The sequence below is a fragment of the Bacillus rossius genome, chromosome 18 (assembly GCF_032445375.1).
Source record: "Bacillus rossius redtenbacheri isolate Brsri chromosome 18, Brsri_v3, whole genome shotgun sequence".
Lineage (NCBI taxonomy): Eukaryota > Metazoa > Arthropoda > Insecta > Phasmatodea > Bacillidae > Bacillus > Bacillus rossius.
In genome coordinates, this window is record NC_086345.1 from 23,813,750 (window position 1) to 23,834,683 (window position 20,934).

Genomic DNA, 20,934 nt, shown 5'->3' on the forward strand with positions numbered 1-20,934 from the left:
AAGACGAAACTCTCACAACCGACTTCGTCACCCCGCATGGCACAACTTCACCACGTCACCACTTCACCACGTCACCCAGTAACGTCATTCTGCCCGACGTCACACCGAGCTTCTCACAACACTGTGTCCGGGTTTCGTTCTAATCAAACCCTTCTTCTCGTTAGCGCATTCTCGCGGGAGGCAGCAACCCTATTCGCTTACTTCTCTCGTAGTTGGGCGTCGTTAGCTCAAAGTCTGAGAGGCGTGTCCAAATTAACTGCGGTCCAATCACGATCACGGTAGGAGAGTATAAAGTTTCCCATCCTAACTCCCGCAAAATTTCCGTGTCTCTAATTGTTCGGCGACAATCTATAATTCAAATGAAGTAGCTTGGCTTCTGGGTTGTAGCCGCAGTCCTTGGACAAATAATTCACCGACGTTTTCGGTCGACATTGCATTCGCCATCATCAGGGAGCAGTTAGTTACCTTCCTGATGATGGCGACTGCAATGTCGACTGAAACGTCGGGTGAATTATTTGTCCAAGGACGCGGCTACAACCCAGAAGCCGAGCTACTTCGAAATATTCTGTGGTGAGTTTGAAAGTTGTGTTATTTTTTTTTTTTTTTTTTTTTAGTTTTTAAAGGTGTGAGGTCACTGTTTTCCAGATGAGCGACTTGACCTCTGACCCGGAGGGCATCGTCAAGTACGTGGTCAGCACCAAGTTGCGGTGCGACAGCGCCTCTGCGCTACAGCGGAGAGGTACGTGCTACGTGCTACGTGCTACTATATGTGGTACTGGGACGACACAAATCATAGATGATCGGATAAGAATCCGAACCCAGTGTTACTCCGAACGCTATTTTGTAGTGATACAGTAGTTTTCATGTTAGTGTACAAATTAAAAAATATATATATAATTTTACATAAATATTTATGTTCCATGTACAATAAAATTACATTGTATTCATGTATGATAACTATGAGAGTAATAAAGAAAACTAACGGAAAATTCACGGAAGGCTACGGAACTTCACGTCACTTGGTTAAATCACCGATGCTTAAGAGGGAAATGATAACACTGTAAATAGATTTTTTTTTGTGAATGGAACAGAAATATTCATGTAACATTACACATATTTGTAAATTTACACAAGGTAATTTTTCCCTAAAATATAGTGTTTACAGTAATGCTAGGTTGAGATTCTTACCCGGGTATTTATGATTCGTTTCATCACATTACCTCCAACAGTTAAAGATATTTTGTAAACCGTTCCCTGAATAGCTTTCCAGTATTAACTAAGCACCTAATAAGCATGACACAACAAAATAAGTTCAAATTATTGAATATTAGATTAAATTTTCCATGGTTTAAAAATATGCTTGAGTGAAATGTAAATTATAATATAAAATTAAGCATAAATTTTCTTAAGAAATACTCAGTATTATCTCTTAAAACGCATTTTATAAACGCAAAAGAAAAACCGTAGCCATGTTTTGTAAAGAGTTACAATAATTGTTTTTGTAGTGTTGGTATCCTAAGGAATCTTTTTTTTAAAAGTACATATGAGGTTGTATTCTTGTATTTAGTGTATTAATCTCTTCTTGACTTCATCAACAATCACCCTTTGAAGATGGCGATGGCTGTAAAAAACGCAATCCATCATTTTTATCTACCAGACCTTATCCCAGAAACATAGAAGAAGTTGGTGCCTGTTTTTTTTAGTACGAATCTCCCTCCCTTCACCCCCCTCCACGAACCGTCCTTCACCTTTGTGCTTGGTGACTAATTGCAGCTGGGCTTATAAGATAAATCATTTTAAATACCAAGCGTTGGTGATTTATTGCGAGAATATTTCACGCAAAGATACCGACAAGGCACGCCTGGAAGACATATATCCCCTTAATAAGGTTCGCAGGCTTTCACGGCCATTGTCTGAAGTATCTTGGCTTCTTGGTTGTAGCCGCGTCCAATGGCGAATAATTTCACCGACGTTTCGGTCGACATTATTGCAGTCGCCATCATCAGGGAGAAGTTACCTACTGAGGTTCTTACAAGTTATTTACCATGCTCCCTGATGATGGCGACTGCAATGTCGACTGAAACGTCGGTGAAAATATTCCTTTTTAAATTAAATGTTTACGAAGTGGCGAAAATCTATAGGATAATCAAAAGAAGGGGGCATACTTACGTTTATCACTCCCATTACACAGTTACGAATTTACATAAACAAACGTTCCCCCCCCCCACAGGAAATAGGGTGGGGTTCTTGGGGCTGGGCCCAATGAATCTCATTCCCTTGTAATAGGCCCATTATACTAGCTACGAATTTAATGCGTACCTTTGTAAATATACTTGTATCTTCGTAAATGTTTTGGGTTCTGAATTTTCAAAATTTGGAAATAAACTCCCAGTAATAACATTGTAACTTTGAAAAAAATTTTAATGGGCATAACAACATGCTGGTGTGTCATGGGGAAACCAAAATAATAGACAAGAAAGATGATAACACAAACAGAGACACGTGAAAAAAAAAACAAAAGCTAAAAATAAGCAGATGTCAAATGTTAGAGAAAGGACAGCGCAGTGAATTCAGTGAAAGGAATTATTACAATTAAATAGTGGCACGGACGGACACAGTGAGATGGCGACGAAATACTGTTGTAACAGGAACAGATTAAAAAAAAACAGACAAACAACAGAGCTACAGGAAAAAAAAAAAAAATGTGATATAAAAACTACTCAAGATATCAGAGTGGGAGTCTGTTGACGAAAAGCATTTAAGAGTTCGCTGAGGGCCGAAAAGTACTTTTGATTTCAGATTAAGTTTTTAAACCTGTGTATTTAGTAAATTGAAAAATCGCTAAAAGGCGTGTTTTCGGAGTAATTTTTAGACGTAAAACAACCGGTACAGATTCTCTAAAAAGCAATTAAGGGCCTTGCATTACACCTTTATCTTCATTTCTCCGCCATATAATGTTACGGTCACCGCTCATGTACACGACGAGAAGACTGCGCGCCAGTCCAGAGGAGACACCGCGCTAGAAGCACCAGCGAGCGTCGCGCTTATCATCCCGCCTCGCCGACACACATACACCCCTGACGAGGTGGGCCCCTTAAGGCCCTGTACATTAATTATTTAATTAATTCGTCCAACTGAACAATGGGTGACGAAAATAAAGAGAGAGGGGGTGAGAGCGAGAGAGGTATTTGTTCATCTCCACACATGCGTTTACTTGTTTCTGACGTGACAACGTCTAATAAATCGATGAACGCCGGCTGCACGCACGAAAAAGTGTCCCGTTACGCACATTGTTCCGTTAATCTGTGTCCCGTTACGCTCATTGTTCCGTTACGCTGTGTTCCGTTAAGCTGTCGGCGAGTGCAGTAATAATAGGTTATGTTACAATCGACTAAAAAATTATGGTGATTCATATAATTGATGATAGATATTTGATTACAGTTTATTTATTTGAAAACTTGTTCATAATTATATTTAAACTTTATAACTAAACGCCAGTTTTTAAAATTAATTACAAGTCATGTACACGTGAACTGTTTCGTCGACTGTTCATAAAGTGAAGTGAAAAGTTAAATGTGGTTTTCATTGCATATTACAACAACAATTTCGGCATTAAAGGTTAACTATCCTTGCAGTTCAAAAATCTAAATACTAGTAAAATTTCAAGTATTTATTCTTTTATTATTAAAATAAATATGATTCAATTTTATTCATAAAAGTATGCAGCAATCATTTTATCAATGTTTTGTTATGACGTTGTCACATTAAGCTATCGTCCTTAAACCGACTTTACAGACAAATTTTTTTTTTTTAATTTGTTGATTTGTTTTCTATTCGCAGAAGCAACAGGTTGTCCGGCGCAGTTCGACGGGGTGGTGTGCTGGTTGCCTACCCCTCCAGGGGTAACAGCGCTGCAGCAATGCCCGCAACTGTTGCAACAGACGGAGGACGTTCTTATAGGTAAGTGGAGATGTCATGTCGGTGGGAAAATTCACTGAGAATACATAACCACTTATTTTATTTTTTTCCAGGGAAAATGTTTCAATTTTAATTTTGAAGTTATACTTATAATGCGACTTCCAACAAGGTTGCGTTAAACGTTTAACGCTCCTGGGGAGGGGAAATAGAAAGAGAGAGAGTGTGAGTGAATGCTATTGTAAGGAAATAAGTAGAGAGTAAGAAAAAAATAAAGATCCTGACAGTTTGTAGTGTCGCCATATTTGTTTCAATTTTCAATACCCTTTTTGTATATTATAATTTAAATTGCAGAAAAAAATCATGTTTCATAGACACATAAATAGTGAGTGTGTGTCATTTCTCTATGTCTACGAGGTCTCGCCGCGTCAATTTTCTCCTTGGGGCGAACCCGTCCGCTTAATTAAATAAACAGCTTTTATCGTTGGATGATTTCATGATTTATTTCAAGAAAATCTGCTCTCATAAAAAATTAGGTTTATAGACATTCAATAGGTCTCTCTCTCTCTCTCTCTCTCTCTCTCTCTCTCTCTCTCTCTCTCTCTCTCTCTGAAAATCAATCTCTGAATTGTTACAAATTTATTTCCTTTATTTTTTTTAGTTTTATTTGATACAATATGATTTTACTAAAAATCAATTTCTACCCCTTCCTATTTTCATTTCCACATTACGAAGTTTCATTTCTTCCGCGCGGAGGGACTCCACGCACTATTTTTGCATGCAATTAAAAACTATTTTTTAATGATGCCAAAGAAGTATAACTTCTCACGCGCGTACCTAAGTACACGCACCCATTTTTTTTCATTACCGACGCATATTTTGCTAACAAACTTTAGTGGGGTATTTTTTTTTATCTTATATTGATTGATGACATTTGTGTAAAGTGTTTGTGTCACAAATTTTACCTGCAGTTCTTTAAGTCATACGAATCATTTAATACTTTCCTCAAATTTCACTCGCCTACAATCTTGATGCAGTTTTAACACTTTGCCTTAGAAACACGTGTGAGATCACTGTCTACGAGAGATATCGAGGGAAAAAAACACCTTAAGTAAGAATTTTTAATGTTTCTTGATGAATTTTCACTATTGCATTTTTTTTATGCTTTCATCATCTCCTGTCAACGGCTAGTAAATAATTTTATAATTTTTTTTCTTCATTTGATTCGCTTAGCAGATGCATGTATAATGAGCAGTGTTCTGCCTGCATATTAATTATGTGTGTATGCATATTGGTATATCGAATTTTTTTTTTTTTTGTAATTTTAACAGAAATATTAAAGTAAACATACAGGTATTTGTAAATTGGTGCACTTACATGAAAACAACTGTACCGGTACGAAATAGTATTTGCAGTAATACTTGGTTCGGATTATTGGATATTAACTGCCTGAATGTTAACTGCGTGTATTAATAAACATAATTATATTTTCTGCGGTAAAAAAAATATTTACAGTGTGATTTCAGTCGTTTAGCAAAAACGATTATACTAATATATACTTATTCTTATAACATGTGTTTTAAAATGTTTCTGTCTAATATTTTAGCGCTGCCATAGAATTAAAATATCTAACGTGTACAAAAATTTTAATGTGCTGACTTTTTAATAATGAGCAGAATTTCAATAAAATTCCTTGTTGAAAAATCAAGTCCAAATTCAGTGCTTAGAAAGTTTTTTTCCCGAGTCATTTTCGCTTACACCGGAGCCGTTTATAATAGTTGATGATTTCCGCCCGTCTCTTTGCATGTTGGTGGAAAGCAACACAGAGAAAAAAGTTTGTTTGAATCAAACAAATATTTGTTTGTATATGGCGAAATAAATATTTACTTGGTGGAACAAAATATTTTGTTAGTTTAACCAAACTCGTTAAGTAACAAAAATAATTTGTTACACCTAACCAAATATACATTCGAGTTGACAAAATCATTTTGTTGGGTCAGCAGTATCTTTTCTACTGCAAAATATTTGTTTGAATTAACAAAATATGTTTATTTCGCCATATATAAACAAATATTTTGTTGAGGCAAACAAACAATTCTCTCAGTGAACGTTTACAATTCAGACAGCGAATTCTAGCGCCGGGCGAAGAAAAAATAAGTGTGTGATCCGCATTCTGAAATTAAAAAAAAAAAGAATAATTTCATTGATCAGTGCCATTTATCAGACTCTAAATCGTTTTAAAAAAATTCTAGGATTCCAAGCGTGTTTCGCCAAGCGGTTAGTGCGACTCTTCCAAGACAAAATCCCAAAACCCAAATTGTCCGTAGCATTATTCTTGATGTGTAAACATGTTAGCTCTCGGTTAAAAGGCATTCGGTGAGAGTAATTTCGTGAATGTAACGGAAATGTGTAACCGCGGTGCTGCCATCTGCAGCGTGTGGCGCGAACCAAAAAAGTTCACAAAGCCAAAGGGAAACTTAATATTATTACTCGTTTAGTGAATTTTGACCGGGATGGTTAGCATTTTAATCGGATACCTTATCGAAAAAATCAGCTCCAAAGCAGGAGTTGTGTGATTTTACCAAGTTATTTTCGCTTTGATCGGAGCCGTCTCATTGTTAGAGACCTGAAAAATTCGCGGGTTCATTTCGTGTTATGCTAAAATTCAAATAATTATACCTTAGTACTGCTTCTGCCATTAGTCCACTGTTAATCTGGAGGACTGAGGGCCAATAAGAGACCCTCACTCGTAGAAGTGTCGAATCACAGGCCGCCCAGTCGAGACGACTCACAAGTCAACAGCCAATGAACATTTGGCATTTGCCCGAGTGTGTAGAGGATATTGGAGTCTATCCTGGAGGTCATTGAACCCACGAATTTTTCCGGACTCTACTCATTGTATAACTAAAAAAATTCGGACCGCAAATCAAATGAGAACACGTGATGGATTCGCTCGTTTACCGAGGTTCAGATGTTCTCGCGTCTCTGGCGATTGCTGAAAGATTAGTTCGCGCGGCGACATGAATGTGTGTCGATTGGCCTTAAAGCGCCAGAAACCTCTTTGGCTGCAGATTCTGCAAGTACAGCTGAGGTTCTTGCAGATATGCCGCCTCCTCGGGCCTGTGTTAAGGGGGTGCCTCACATTTCAGGTCTAGATTTTATATTTACAGTAATTACAGATAAACTTGTACACTTTTTCAATTGTTCAATTTGCACGAAATGAAAAATATATACAGCGCATAGGTACCTTTTTACATAATTAGCAGTCAAAGTTACATTTTTCACGTTTTTGGGTTGTACAAATAAGGAGAACATAATTTAATGCAGAACTGAAACTTTTTTAAGTTTAACTGCAATGCCACTTGCTACTTCAAGTAATCGTTTTAAATTTCTTTCAGAAAATATTAATTAATTTTACCTGGCATATCAGATTTCTCAAATTTGTTACGATTTTTACAGCCAAAAAAAAACATTAAACGAGTTTTTTGTGATAGAAATGCAAACCACATCATTGAAGTAGCCAGTGGCATTGCAGTTATACCTAAAAAAAAGTTTCAGTTCTGCAATAAATTAAATTCTCCTTATTTGTACAACCTTAAAAAGGTTAAAAATGTAACTTTGGCAGCTAATTATGCAAAAAGTATGCGCTGTATTATATTTGTTTCATTTCGTGAAAGTTAAACAATTGAAATACCTAGTCTTAAAGTTGATCAGTGATTTATATAAATGTAAAATCATGACCTGAAATGGGAGGCACAGCCTTAACGAGACAACTAGCGATTTACGGCGAATTTATGTGTCGTACGGAAAATGGGGGGGGGGGGGGAGGGTATAATAAATATTATTATCATCATTGCGCTGGCGGCCACACGAAGTGGCCCCGTGGTTTATCCGTGGAACAGAAGTTTATGGCTCGGAAAGACCATAATCGTTGGGTGGTGATGTTCCCCCATTCCCCCCCCTCCCCCCTCCCCCCCCCCCCACCACCGCTTAAGGATAACTAGCAGACGACGCCTTTTTTTTTTTTTTTTTTTTTTTTTGGAACGGCGGGATTGCGAAAGTTTTCGCCGTGCGATGGGGTGCACGCGAAATGTTCGCCATAAAGTATACTATTTGCATAATTTGACATGCCTCTCTGTTCTCTCTGAAATAAACATATCTACATCCTAAAAAAAAAATATCCGAAAATTGGCAAGTGACGAAATTTTTTTTTTTTTGAGAAATAATGGCACCCACGAGATAAAAAAAAACAGGAAAATTATTTTGAAATAATCGAACTTGTTAGCGAAGAAAATTTAATTGGAATTGATGGGCGTATTATTTTTGGTTCAGTTATGATCTTCGACTGAACACATCTGACCAATAATTCTGTTGTTTCCCAGTTAAAAGCAATTGATGGACGAATTTTTGAAGAGAAAACTTCTATGGGAAAGTTTGGATAGGGAGTAAATTCATGTAAGTTGTCATCGACATGGTCACGTGACGTGTTAACGATAACACTATATATGTTCCTATTAGTGTTCAAATTGTGTTTTTGTTCTATTTTTATTTTAAGTCTAAAGTATACGATTACTGTGTAGTAAATAGAGAGTATACAATATATTAATATTCTCATATAGATATACAGTTTAAATAACGAAGAAAACGGAGTCTTTGTAGAAATATAACCTAAAAATTAAGAACACCATTATTTATTTTGTAATACCTACAATTACTATGCAATCCATATTTTATAGTAATTTAGGAGTTTTTTACTAACGTGATAAAACAATTTTGTTGTGTGATAATATTTTTTCGCAATAAATTACGAAAATGTCTCATATTTTTATCAAAAAATATTTTTATTTTATTTTACACAGTTATATTTTACAAAGTTAGTATTTCTTATTTCAAATTATATTTGTATTTTTTTAAATTCTATTATTAATATTAATAATAGTTACTTTGATTTTAAAGTTTTAATTTAAGATCAAACAATTAATTTGGTTATCCAAAAATAACAACCGTGTGTTTACAGTTTTAAGTTTTCACTTCTGTCGGCAGTCCTCGTGACTGCTTTGAATTTTTTTTTGGTTCAGTTCTGATCTAGGACTGAACACAGCTGATCAGTTGTGTTGTTTCCCAGTTAACCGCACGTGTGATGAGACGGGCGATTGGAGAAACGTCTCCGGCCCCGACTATGGAACCTTGTGCGGGTTGAACGAGTCACAGCTGAGTGTAAGTACACAGTCGCCTTTGTTTGAATTCCCGTGTGAGCAAAAAAAAATTGGTTGTCTGTGAAGTCGGTTTACGGACGATAGTTTAACGTGACAACATCATAACAAAACATTGATGAAATGATTGCATACTTTTATGAATAAAATTGAATCATTTTTATTGAATCATCACAATTTTGTATGGATACAAAGAAGGAGTGAAATGAAATCTACAATTTAATTGATATTTTACTTTTATTTGCACTCATTAATTCAAATATGTTTATTACTTTAACGAACAGATTATTTTAACTATAACTTCATACATGTTTGCTATTTAACTTCTTCCAATCTGTGTTATTCTGTTAAGGATAGGACGATGATAGGAAAAGTAGGAAACGAATGGGAGTGTTTCAAGTTTAATGTGCCTAGAAAACGTCAAATCGATGGTTGTTCCAATCGAGTGGAAGAGAGGTATATGCGGCGCAAGCGTACAATGAGCGTAACGGGACACATAGTAACGGGACAATGTGCGTAACGGGACACGTTTCGTGCGTGCAGCCGGCGTTCATCGATTTATTAGACGGTCACGTCAAAAAATTTCACTATTGTACAGGCTTGTGTGTGCAAATATGTAACAGTTTCGGAGCAGGTAAATAATATACTTCAAAAATTTACACTCTTGATGCTCAAGACCTCTGCCTGACAACATTATTTACGCATCAGCAAAATTCGCAAAGGAGTAATTTTCTCTTTTTTTTATTTAAGTCCTCGTTCAAGAAAACTGGGATGCAGTATGTATTATCGCCTTGATATTTTATCACTTGTGATGACGTCGTAGCTACGACATAGATAACGTTTCACGTTAGTCGGTACTCGAACAAACCACATTTAAAGTTGAAAGTATTTTTTTAAAGACTCTGACACACATTCGTATCGACTTATTGCTCATAATGTTTAATTCACGTCAGGTTTTTTCAGTCGGACCCATGAATTTTTTTTATGTATAGTTGATTCTTTAATGAAAAGGCTACATAAGACTTCTTAATTCTCTGATAGGAAGAAAAAAATTACAACAATATAGTTCCTTCGATCTCTACGTTACTTGAAGAAGCCTTTTTTTTTTTTAGAATGTTTGCCAGATAAGGGGATCATTTTAATTAACATTAAGAGATGACAGAAACACCACAGTCCTTGAATAGAAAGCACTAAAAAATTTAATAACCAAATTAAATAACTAATCCGTTTTGCATCTGAAATGAATGGAAGAAAGCAGACTGTATTATATTGCTGTTATAAATTTTGGAAAAAGTTAATCTTAATTTAGTTTTGCAGCAGCTGATACCCACCAAAACTTCCTGATGAGATCAGAATTTAATTATCAGATAGATTAAAAGCGGTGCAAATTAGTTGGACTCTCTGAAATTTCCATCTTTGTCTTTTTTTTTATCTCTCTCTCCCTCTTTCTCTCTCGAATTTCTACGAGCTTGAATGATAACTGGATAGAAAAAAAATAAACGTTGTGGTAGACTGTATGGTTTTGTATGGTTTCAACGTAAATACGTCGTGTAAATGGGAAGTAAAAAACGAAGAAAAAAGTGGTTTCTTATTACCTATTGTATTATAAAGGCTTTGTACTTAACAGGTTTTCATTTAATGCAGCTTTTCGGACGTACACCATTGAAATTTCGCACTGTTTTGTCACGGAAAAATTCCGAAAATCAAAAACATAAATATAAATATGAAGATAAAAAAATTCACAGAAAACAACAACAGCACGAACAAAAAACGTCCTAACATATAATTATATCATACATTTGTGCTGTCGTCGTCGTGTTTTCCATAATACTTTGTTTAGTTTTATCGCTGGTTCAGTTTGTCTGACATCAGCTGATTGTCTTGTTTTCTGTGAATTTTTATGTTCATATTGACGTGACAACATCTAATAAATCGATGAACGCCGGCTGCACGCACGAAAAAGGCTCCCGTTACGCACATTGTCCCGTTACTCTGTGTCCCGTTACGCTAATTGTACGCTTGCGCCGTATCTATTTCTCTTCCACTCGATTGAAACAACCATCGATTTGACGTTTTCGAGGCACATTAAACTTGAAACACTCCCATTCGTTTCCTACTTTTCCTATCATCGTCCTATCCTTAACAGAATAACACAGATTGGAAGAAGTTAAATAGCAATCATGTATAAAAGTTATAGTTAAAATAATCTCCTCGTTAAAGTAATAAACATATTTGAATTAATGAGTGCAAATAAAAGCAAATTATCAATTAAATTGTAGATTTAATTTCACTCCTTCTTTGTATTCATACAAAATAGTGATAATTCAATAAAAATGATTCAAATTTATTCATAAAAGTATGCAATCATTTGATCAATGTTTTGTTATGACGTTGTCACGTTAAACTATCGTCCGTAAATCGACTTTACAGACAAACAAATTTTGTTTTTGTTTTTCGGAATTTTCCCATGACAAACAGTGCAAAACTGCAATGGCGTTATGTCCAAAAAGCTGTAGTAAATAAAAATTACACATTGCATGAATCGTTTAAAGAACGTGTGTGCAGTTTTTGTCGCTTTGTGAATTGTGTCGCCTGAATTAAATAGTTCAGTGTTACGCGTCTAACCGTATATTGAGATCGAGGCGCGCTACGTTAGGAAGCCTTCTTTTCACAGACGAGAGAGCCACACCCGAAGTTCCCCGAAGTTCATGCTTGCTTTTTTTTATTACGTTATATCTTATTGTATAAACCGGTGTGGCATTAAATTTTGCGGTTGATTAGGATAGGTTAGCTACATTACAAATACTTTAAAAAATCGTGGATCGTTGGTTATATTAGGTAAGTATAGCTACATTTAAAAAAATGTAAAATCATTTTATGGTTGCTTAGCAAATAACTTTTTTAATATGTAGCTATCCAACGCTAGGAAACCGTTTACATGATTTCACCGTATCTTTAATGTAGCTATCCTAACCAAATCAACCGTCCACGATTTTTTCAAAGTATTTATAATGTAGCTTACCTAACCTAATTTAACATTAGTAGAGACCTGAAAAATACGCGGGTTCATTTCTTGTTATTCTAAAATTAAAATAATTAGTCTATACATTAGTGCTGCTTCTGCCATTGGTCCACTATTAATCTGGAGGACTGAGGGCCAATTAGAGACCCTCACCCATAGAAGTGTCGAATCACAGGCCACCCAGTCGAGACGACTCACAAGTCAGCAGCCAATGAACAGTTGGCATTTGCACGAGAGTGTAAATAATATTGGAGTCTATCCTAAAGGTCATTGAACCCGCGAATTTTTTCGGTCTCTAGCCATTAGTTATCATGAGTTGTCCAAAATAAACATTCACGGAATGTGGGGCGTCCCGAGAATATTTGTGGAAGACAAGGACTTCCTAGATTTTTAATACTGTATGAAAAATAAACAAATCCACGAAGTAATTTTTCTTCAATTAGGTATTTTCCTTTAAAAACAATTACAAATAAGTACTGTTTTCTTGTTTATGGTCTTTTTTTATCAACACCGCCATATTTATTTACAACGAACCCAAAAAAAAAAAACCGAAGATGCATGATCGGGGGTTCGGCTCTCTCGTCTGTGAAAAGAAGGCTTATTCACTACGGGTGGGGGAGGCCGTTAGTGTTCTGTGCCTTAATCGCTGTCCGACGTTGTTCGCTCCGACTGTTTGCGGCAGGCGATGGAGCAGACGAGGGCTCGTCTGGAGACGAGAGAGACAGAGTCCGTGGTGACGGAGGTGAGGAAACACGTGCTGCAGCTGTACCAGGAGTGCATCAACAAGAGCCGTCACACGCCCCACTCAGGTACTCACGAACCGTCGCCGCGAGTAAGTAGTATAAAACAGCAAGTCCTGCGCCAGGGTTCAGGGTGTGGTGCCGTGCCGACACCGCCGTCTTTTTTTTATTGACCTCTACATGCTCGAACCGAGGACTCCGAATTCCATGACTTAAGAGTACATTTTTTATTAAATTTTTATTATTAAGTTCGATTTATTTTTTTTTTTATTTTTAAAAATTATCCCGATTTTATAACATAAAAATTACGGATTTTCAAGATGGTGGCCGTAACAGAAATTGCAACGGAATCAAAATTTAATTATTTAATTTTGTTATAAATTTTAGAATTTTTTTTCATTAAAATCGGATAATAAATAAAGATGTTCAAGGTGGCGGCCGTAAAGGATATTGCAACAGTGACGTCATCATTCAAAATTGCGGAAAAAATGGCGGAATGTTTGAGAAAACAAAATGGCGGCGATGATGTCATCCAAGATGGCGTATCCAAAACGACCGCCAAGGTCAAGGTCAAAGGCCAAGGTCAAAGGTCAAGGTCATCCAAGTTGGCCGCCGTGACGTCACAATCCAAGATGGCGATCGGCACCACGGCACCACACCCTGAACCCTGGCGCAGGACATGCTATTCTATACTACTGCCGTATTTGCCACCTTGTCTGTGTGTGGTTTCTCTCACCTGTACTCTTAAAAGAAATAGTTTGTAATGCTGCGAGAATTTCTTATTATAAACCGATGTTTCATGCAAGCTCAAATATTTTCAAAACCATGGGGAAAAGCTTTACAAATGTTCAATAATTTTAACTTCATTTTGTTTTATTATGCTTATGCCACCAACTACAGAACTCTTCAAATAGCTCAAACAAGCCTCAAAATAGCTTTATCACGAATGGTTCCTTTAAGAAAACAGAAGTTTATATTCCTCTTAGTACAGTCAAACTAACCAATTAAACGACAAATGTATTAGTATATACCTATTATTTACAACAGCAAAACGTACAGTAAAATCCATACAAAATCAATGTTTTTTTTCTTCGTTTTTATTGGATCCGTTTTATTATGTAGTTTTTAACATTTCGGTCTGCCGATCAAACGATCTCGGAGTGGCGAATTCTAGCGGCAGCCGCGGACACTTAAGTGCGATTCGCGTCCGGAAATGTTGTACAACACACACTAATATTTGCGCGAGCGTATTTCATCACACTCGGGCGTTATTTTTTAAATAAACTTTACGTTAAGTTTGTGTGTTTTTCCAAGTGTAATTTCAACACGAGAACATTAACGAATCTGCTCGTCACAGAGGTCGGATGTTTACACGTTAGCACTGAAAGACAAATTATTAACATTAATTAAATTAATTTAAATACAAAATTAATTATTATTTTTAAACAATTATTAAATAATTATTATTAAATCATTATTAATAATCATTTATTAATTATATTATTATTTAATTTATAATTTATTTAATATTATTTAACTAATAATTATTTATTAATTAATGATTATTTATTCATTTATGATTATTTAATTTATTAATAATTAATAATTGTAAAATAATATTATTATGGATTAATTAATAAGTATTGTTTAATTTATTACTAATTTATTATTTATTATTTAATAATTAATTTTTATTAATTAATTATTATTTATTAAGTAATAAAGGTTCAATGTATTAATTATTATTAATTAATTATTATTTGGTTATTATTTATTAATTAATACCTAATATTTAATAATTGTGTATTAATTATTTATTAATTAATAATTAATTATTAAATAGTTATTATATATGTATTAATTAATGTTATTAATTAATAATTGAAATTATTTTTATTTTTGGCAGAAGGTCACTGCCCTGTGCAGTTCGACGGCTTCTCCTGCTGGGACCAGACGCCCGCCGGCCAGATGGCGCAGCATCCCTGCCCCAGCTTCATCACCGGGTTCGACCCCACGCGTGAGTATCATTGCTGCCAACTATTGCGGAACGTCGAGTCATCATTGCTGATTCATTCGGATTATGCCCTAAACCCCGCCAGCGGTTCCCGAACGGTGGGTCGCGGAAGCGTTTTACAGGTGGGTTCGCGACTCGATCCTAAAAACTATCAGAAACCATCGAATAAACCATCAGGAAAAAAAGAAAAAAATCGAAACAAATAGAATTGTGTGCAAACACATATCTATTTTTAAATAAATAACTGTTTTTGCTACAAAGTGCTTACATTTTTTTTGTCAACCATTTTCAAATCAGAACACAAGTTGTTTATCAATAATCAATCGGTATCTTAAAAAGAGCATATATTTCAATATTTGATGGTAAATTATATATACATAAGGAAGGAATACGATACAAAATTTGGTTTTTTACTCTACCATGGACCGATAGACCATGGAGGTATTCCAAAATGGATATTTCATGAAGTTATAATCTTAAAATATGATTATAATATTAATACATATTTATTATATTATAATGTAAATAATTATTATATAAGAATACATATATTTTAAGAAAAAAAATTTCGTAGCACTTATGAGTGTTGTCGACAAGAATGTGCACAATTAATTTTATAATGTTAGTAATAAGACGTACACGTGGTAGCCCTTAATTTTTGTGTGTTCCGTTACTACAGATTAGAAGTTTAATTATTTTAATGAGACACGAACACAAGTATTAAGTAGTACCAAATTGTAGTATGTTACCTAAAGTAGATACAAGAAACCTTAAAATGAAACACTTTAAAGTATTAAATTAGGATATTGTTTAAATTTATCACAAAATAGCCGTGTGCCGGCCGGGATTATACCACAATTTCATCCCCTATTTTACGCCCTTAGAAGATGAAATTTCAATCATCCTTTTTTGTTCTCACCTACATTATGTAAGGAACTCGTATGCATAATTCCACCCTTCTAGACCCATAGGTTAAACCTGTCCGCTGTCTTTCAGTCAGTGTTTAAGTTTCATTAAGATATTATTTAAAAAATACGCCATTCAATGTTTTATGAACTCTTGTGTATCATGTAGGACGAATTGACTTGGTGTGTCAACAACGGGAATCCTAAGATGTACATCAAGTTCTGTCCCTGCCCGAACACGCCCGAAATTTCACCTCCGGCCAACCTCGGCTTTATCTATATATATATTTATATTTCTCTGTATATTTTAATGCAGCTATACTAACCTAACTAACCGTCCATAGTGTTTTAATGTAGCTAACGTAATCGACCACTTTTAATATTTGAACTCATTTTTCCTGCGCAAAAATAAATAAAATCCCGAGGTTGGCCGAAGGTGAATATTCGGGCGTGTTCGGGCAGGGACAGAACTTGATGTACATCACTAGGCTTCACGTTCAACAACGGTCCAATAACGGAACAAGACAGCCTGATGGTAGATTACGAGGTTTCAATGTTACCTCGTGTCTCTTCGTGCGTTCGTGCGCAGGTTTCGCGCGTCGGAGTTGCCTGGGCAACGCTACGTGGTATCGCCTGCCGGAGCAGGCCAACTCCACTCTGGGCTGGTCCAACTACACGACCTGTGTCGACGTCGATGACCTGGAGGTAAGCCTCTATTGACTGTTGTCTCATTTGAATTGGTCTGACTACACGACTTGGAGGTGGGCCTCTGTTGACTGCTGTCTCTTTTGAATTAGTCTGACTACACGACTTGGAGGTGGGCCTATGTTGACTGTTGTCTCTTTTGAATTGGTCTGACTACACGACTTGGTGGTGGGCCTCTGTTGACTGCTGTCTCTTTTGAATTGGTCTGACTACACGACTTGGTGGTGGGCCTCTGTTGACTGTTGTCTCTTTTGAATTGGTCTGACTACACGACTTGAGGTGGGTCTCTGTAGACTGTTTTCTCCTTTGAATTTGTCCGACTACACGACTTGGAGGTGGGTCTCTGTTGACTGTTGTCTCTTTTGAATTTTTCTGACTACACGACTTCGAGGTGGGCCTCTGTTGACTGTTGTCTCTTTTGAATTGGTCTGACTACACGACTTGGAGGTGGGCCTCTGTTTACTGCCGACACTTTTGAATTGGTCTGACTACACGACTTGGAGGTGGGCCTCTGTTGACTGTTGTCTCTTTTGAATTGGACTGACTACACGACTTGGAGGTGGGCCTGTGTTGACTGCTGTCTCTTTTGAATTGGTCTGACTACACGACTTGGAGGTGGGCCTCTGCTTACCGTTGTCTCTTTTGAATTGGTCTGACTACACGACTTGGAGGTAGGCCTATGTTGAATGTTGTATCTTTTGAATTGGTCTGACTACACGACTTGGAGGTGGGCCTCTGTTGACTGCTGTCTCTTTTGAATTGGTCTGACTACACGACTTGGAGGTGGGCCTCTGTTTACTGTTGTATTTTTTGAATTGGTCTGACTACTCGACTTGGAGGTAAGCATATTTTAATTTCTGTCATTACTAAATTTGACTAATATACGCTGTACAAAATTTAAAATATGCAATTTTTCATGAGTATTTAAAAAAATATATTTTACGGTGTGTCGTGTGTTATGTGTAGCTGCCATCGAGTGTAATGGTGTTTTTTTTGGGGGCTGATGTGAGAGAGGTATCGTACATGATTTTTTTTTCGAGTTTGACGTAGGCTTAGATAAAAATATGAGTTTTTATTAAAAATTTAGTAATGTAAAGATAATGTGTGTACACTTTTGGATTTTGTGATTTAAAATATAAAATATAATAGATAAATAAATTGAATAATATAAAAATATTACTATTATGAGTATTATGTCATTAAATTATTTTATGTATGATTATATTTTATACATTGGTCCTGGAAAAAAATTCGCTGGTTCATTTACCTTCTGGATATACTACACAGTCATCTGCGTACTCGGGCAAATAACGCCAGTTCATTGGAGGTTGGTTTGCGCGTCATCACAAACTTGTTTGTCTGGGATTGGATCCTTCTTTGGTTGAGAGTTTTCATATTGGTCTAGAGCCTTCTTCATCAACAGTGGACCGATAGCTGGAACATCTTGAAAGGTTATGTGTTAATTTGAATTTTATCCTATCGCTTAATTAATCCGCGAATTCTCTATTTATGCATCTCAAAACTATATTTAATTGTATATGCAATACATTGATAAATATAAATTTTAAAAAAATATTTAATTTGAGTATGATAAAGACGAGAGTTTGTGATCGTTGTAGTAGTTCTGTGAAACTTAAAAAAAAAGGGGGGGGGGGTTTGTCTGTAAAGTCGGTTTACGGTTGATAATTTTATGTGATAACGTCATAAAAAAACATATGATGAAAATTTGCATACTTATTAATTTTCAAATATTATTTACAGTTTTTGAAAATTTAATTTAAATAATTTGTTTAGATATAATCACGAACAATTAGTTAAAAAAGCCCGCCTTAACCTGTTTGATATTATAGAAGATTTTCTCGCACGGTGGATTGGCCGGTTCTTGCACTCTAGGCTCAGGCGGAACGTGACAATTTTTTTGTGCGTGCAGCCGGCGTTCATCGATTTGTAAGACGTTATCGCATCAAAAATAAATTAAAACATGTGGAGACGTTTGCTCGGCTAGTTGTGTTGCATCGCCACCTAACGTATGCTAGCGCACACATTTGGAATCATCCTGTACATACCTTTTTTGGCGTCAGAAAAATTGATTTGTGATGCTTGCCTGCGGCTATCTTTATTGGGAAGCCTTCTTTTCACAGACGAGAGAGCCAAACGCCCGATCGTGTATCTTCGGTTTTTTTTTTTTTTTTGGTTCATTGTAACTCATGATAACTAATGGTCAATTAGGTTAGGTTAGCTACATTATAAGTATTTTAAAACATTGTGGACGGTTGATTTGGTTAGGATAGCTACATTAAAGATACTGTGAAATCATGTAAACGGTTTCCTAGCCCTGGATAGCTACATAATAAAAAGTTATTTGCTAAGCAACCATAAAATGATTTTACAGTATTTTTAATGTAGCTATACTTACCTAATATAACCAACCATCCACAATGTTTTAAAGTATTTATAATGTAGCTAACCTATCCTAATCGACCGCAAAATTTAATGCCACACCGGTTTATACAATGGGATGTAACGGGGAAAGAAAAGCGAGCATGAACTTCGGGGAACTTTGGGTGTGGCTCTCTCGTCTGTGAAATGAAGGCTTCCCATCTCTGTTTGCAGTTCAGGCTGAACGTGAATTCGCTGTACGTCTGCGGGTACTCCATCTCCTGCCTGGCGCTGTTCATCTCGCTCGTCATATTCCTGTCCTTCAGGTGGGTTGTAGGTTTGCAACACTGCTCGCCTGTACGCCGGTACAGTTGGTGTCACTGGACGGACCGAAAATATCGTTCGGGTTCGTTCGAGTCCCACTGCGTACACTCAATTTCTAAGGGACCGGAAAAATTCGCGGGTTAAATGACCTGCAGGATGAACTCCACAGTTCTACGTACACTCGGTCAAATGTCACCCACTCATTGGTGTTGCTGTCTTGTGAGACGTCCCAACGTAGCAGCCTATGATTCGTATAAAGATTTGGTTTGGGTGTTTCTCATTGTCCCAGAGTCATCCAGGCGAGTTTTGAGCCAATAGCAGAATTAGCACTTGAGGTATAACTATTTGTATTTTAGCCTATCGCGAAATGAACTCGCAAATTTTTACCGGTCTCTATCAATTTCCCCTTCTTAATTTAGTTTAGGCTGGCTGGCAGCCCTGGCGAGAAACGACAAAGTCGCCCCCCCCCCCCCAACCCGAAACAACCAGTGCCACCGAAACTAAAGCGGACTAAAATGCCCAAGCTAACGCCCTTTTGCTTAGTAGTCTTTCTACTCTGTCCAACTCTTCTTCCGGAACCATCCTTCTGTTTCCCGTAACCGACCTGCATGTTATTAATGCATGAAACTCTTGCATCCCGCATGCCAGAGCCAAGGGTTTCCCCTGTGTCTAAGCAGGTTTTAGTTGGTTTAAACTTATCTAGTTTTAGTCTAGTATAGTCGGTGAGGGGAGTTAGTCATGGCGCCAATTGCTGCCATGACTGGCCAATCCCCCTCCTAGCACATGATGCATGCTACCTCTCCTGCATGGCTAATACCAAGCATGGTTAGAGCGTATGGGCTTCGGCCTGAGACATACTTAGAGTCTTTCCCTAACCAAGACCCCTCCTGCACACTCATAGCTAGACTTTGAAATGTGGAGAACTGGACAAAATCAGTAATGATACTACAAAAAGTGTCCAGATTTTGGGTTGTAAGATCGCTTGAATGTTTCAAACCGGTGTGTTTATTTGTAAATGTTGTTTGCAATATTTTTCTTTTAGCGTTAAAGCTGTTTGCGAGCTCTCATTGTTTTCCTATTTAAGTTCAGATACTTTCTTTTTTTCCAGGTTATTTCTGGATTATTAACAAAAATTTGCTTAGTTGTATTTTATCTTGGCCGATTTGGCCCTCACTTATCATGTTATTTTATCAGTCCCTGTCAAATATTTGTCTCCAAAGTACATTCGACAGTAGAGTTGGAAGGGTTGTGAAATTGGACGGAAAATGGCTTCATATTTTCTCCATCGAATTAATATGGCCAGATATCTTCAAATATGTTTTCAATCATGCATCACTATCAAAAGTTTATTTCAAGGTCTGAGCTACCTCAAACCTTTCATTGTTTATCTTATGTTGAATTCAAATTATGCAACTCATTTTTTTTTAATTTAGTGCGTTTAAGAATAATTTTATTCCGGAAATTTAAAGCCAAGGATTATTACATTATATTATGTATGGTATTAAATTTTTGTTGCAACTTGTATTTTCACAAGCCCCAAGGTATTCCAAACCAATAATAAACTCACAACAACTGAACTATAAAATAACGTAATTTAAATGTAATTTCTGAAAGACAGCAGCCAATAATAAACGATAAAGGTTCGATAAGACAAAACACTGTCGAACATAGTCCGCAGGTCATTGAACCCACAAATTTCCCATATCTCTAGGTGTTA

General features: G+C 36.4%; 1 protein-coding gene across 1 annotated transcript in view; it reads left to right on the top strand.

The window, feature by feature from the left end:
- LOC134541174 (corticotropin-releasing factor receptor 1-like) overlaps positions 1-20,934 on the top strand; it is a 163,618-nt gene that overhangs the window by 119,066 nt on the left and 23,618 nt on the right. The window contains exons 3-9 of the mRNA XM_063384406.1: positions 646-739; positions 3,841-3,960; positions 9,041-9,132; positions 12,833-12,959; positions 14,797-14,907; positions 16,399-16,514; positions 19,128-19,219. Of these exons, the coding sequence (XP_063240476.1) occupies positions 646-739; positions 3,841-3,960; positions 9,041-9,132; positions 12,833-12,959; positions 14,797-14,907; positions 16,399-16,514; positions 19,128-19,219 (752 nt within the window). The remainder of the gene's footprint in view (positions 1-645; positions 740-3,840; positions 3,961-9,040; positions 9,133-12,832; positions 12,960-14,796; positions 14,908-16,398; positions 16,515-19,127; positions 19,220-20,934) is intronic.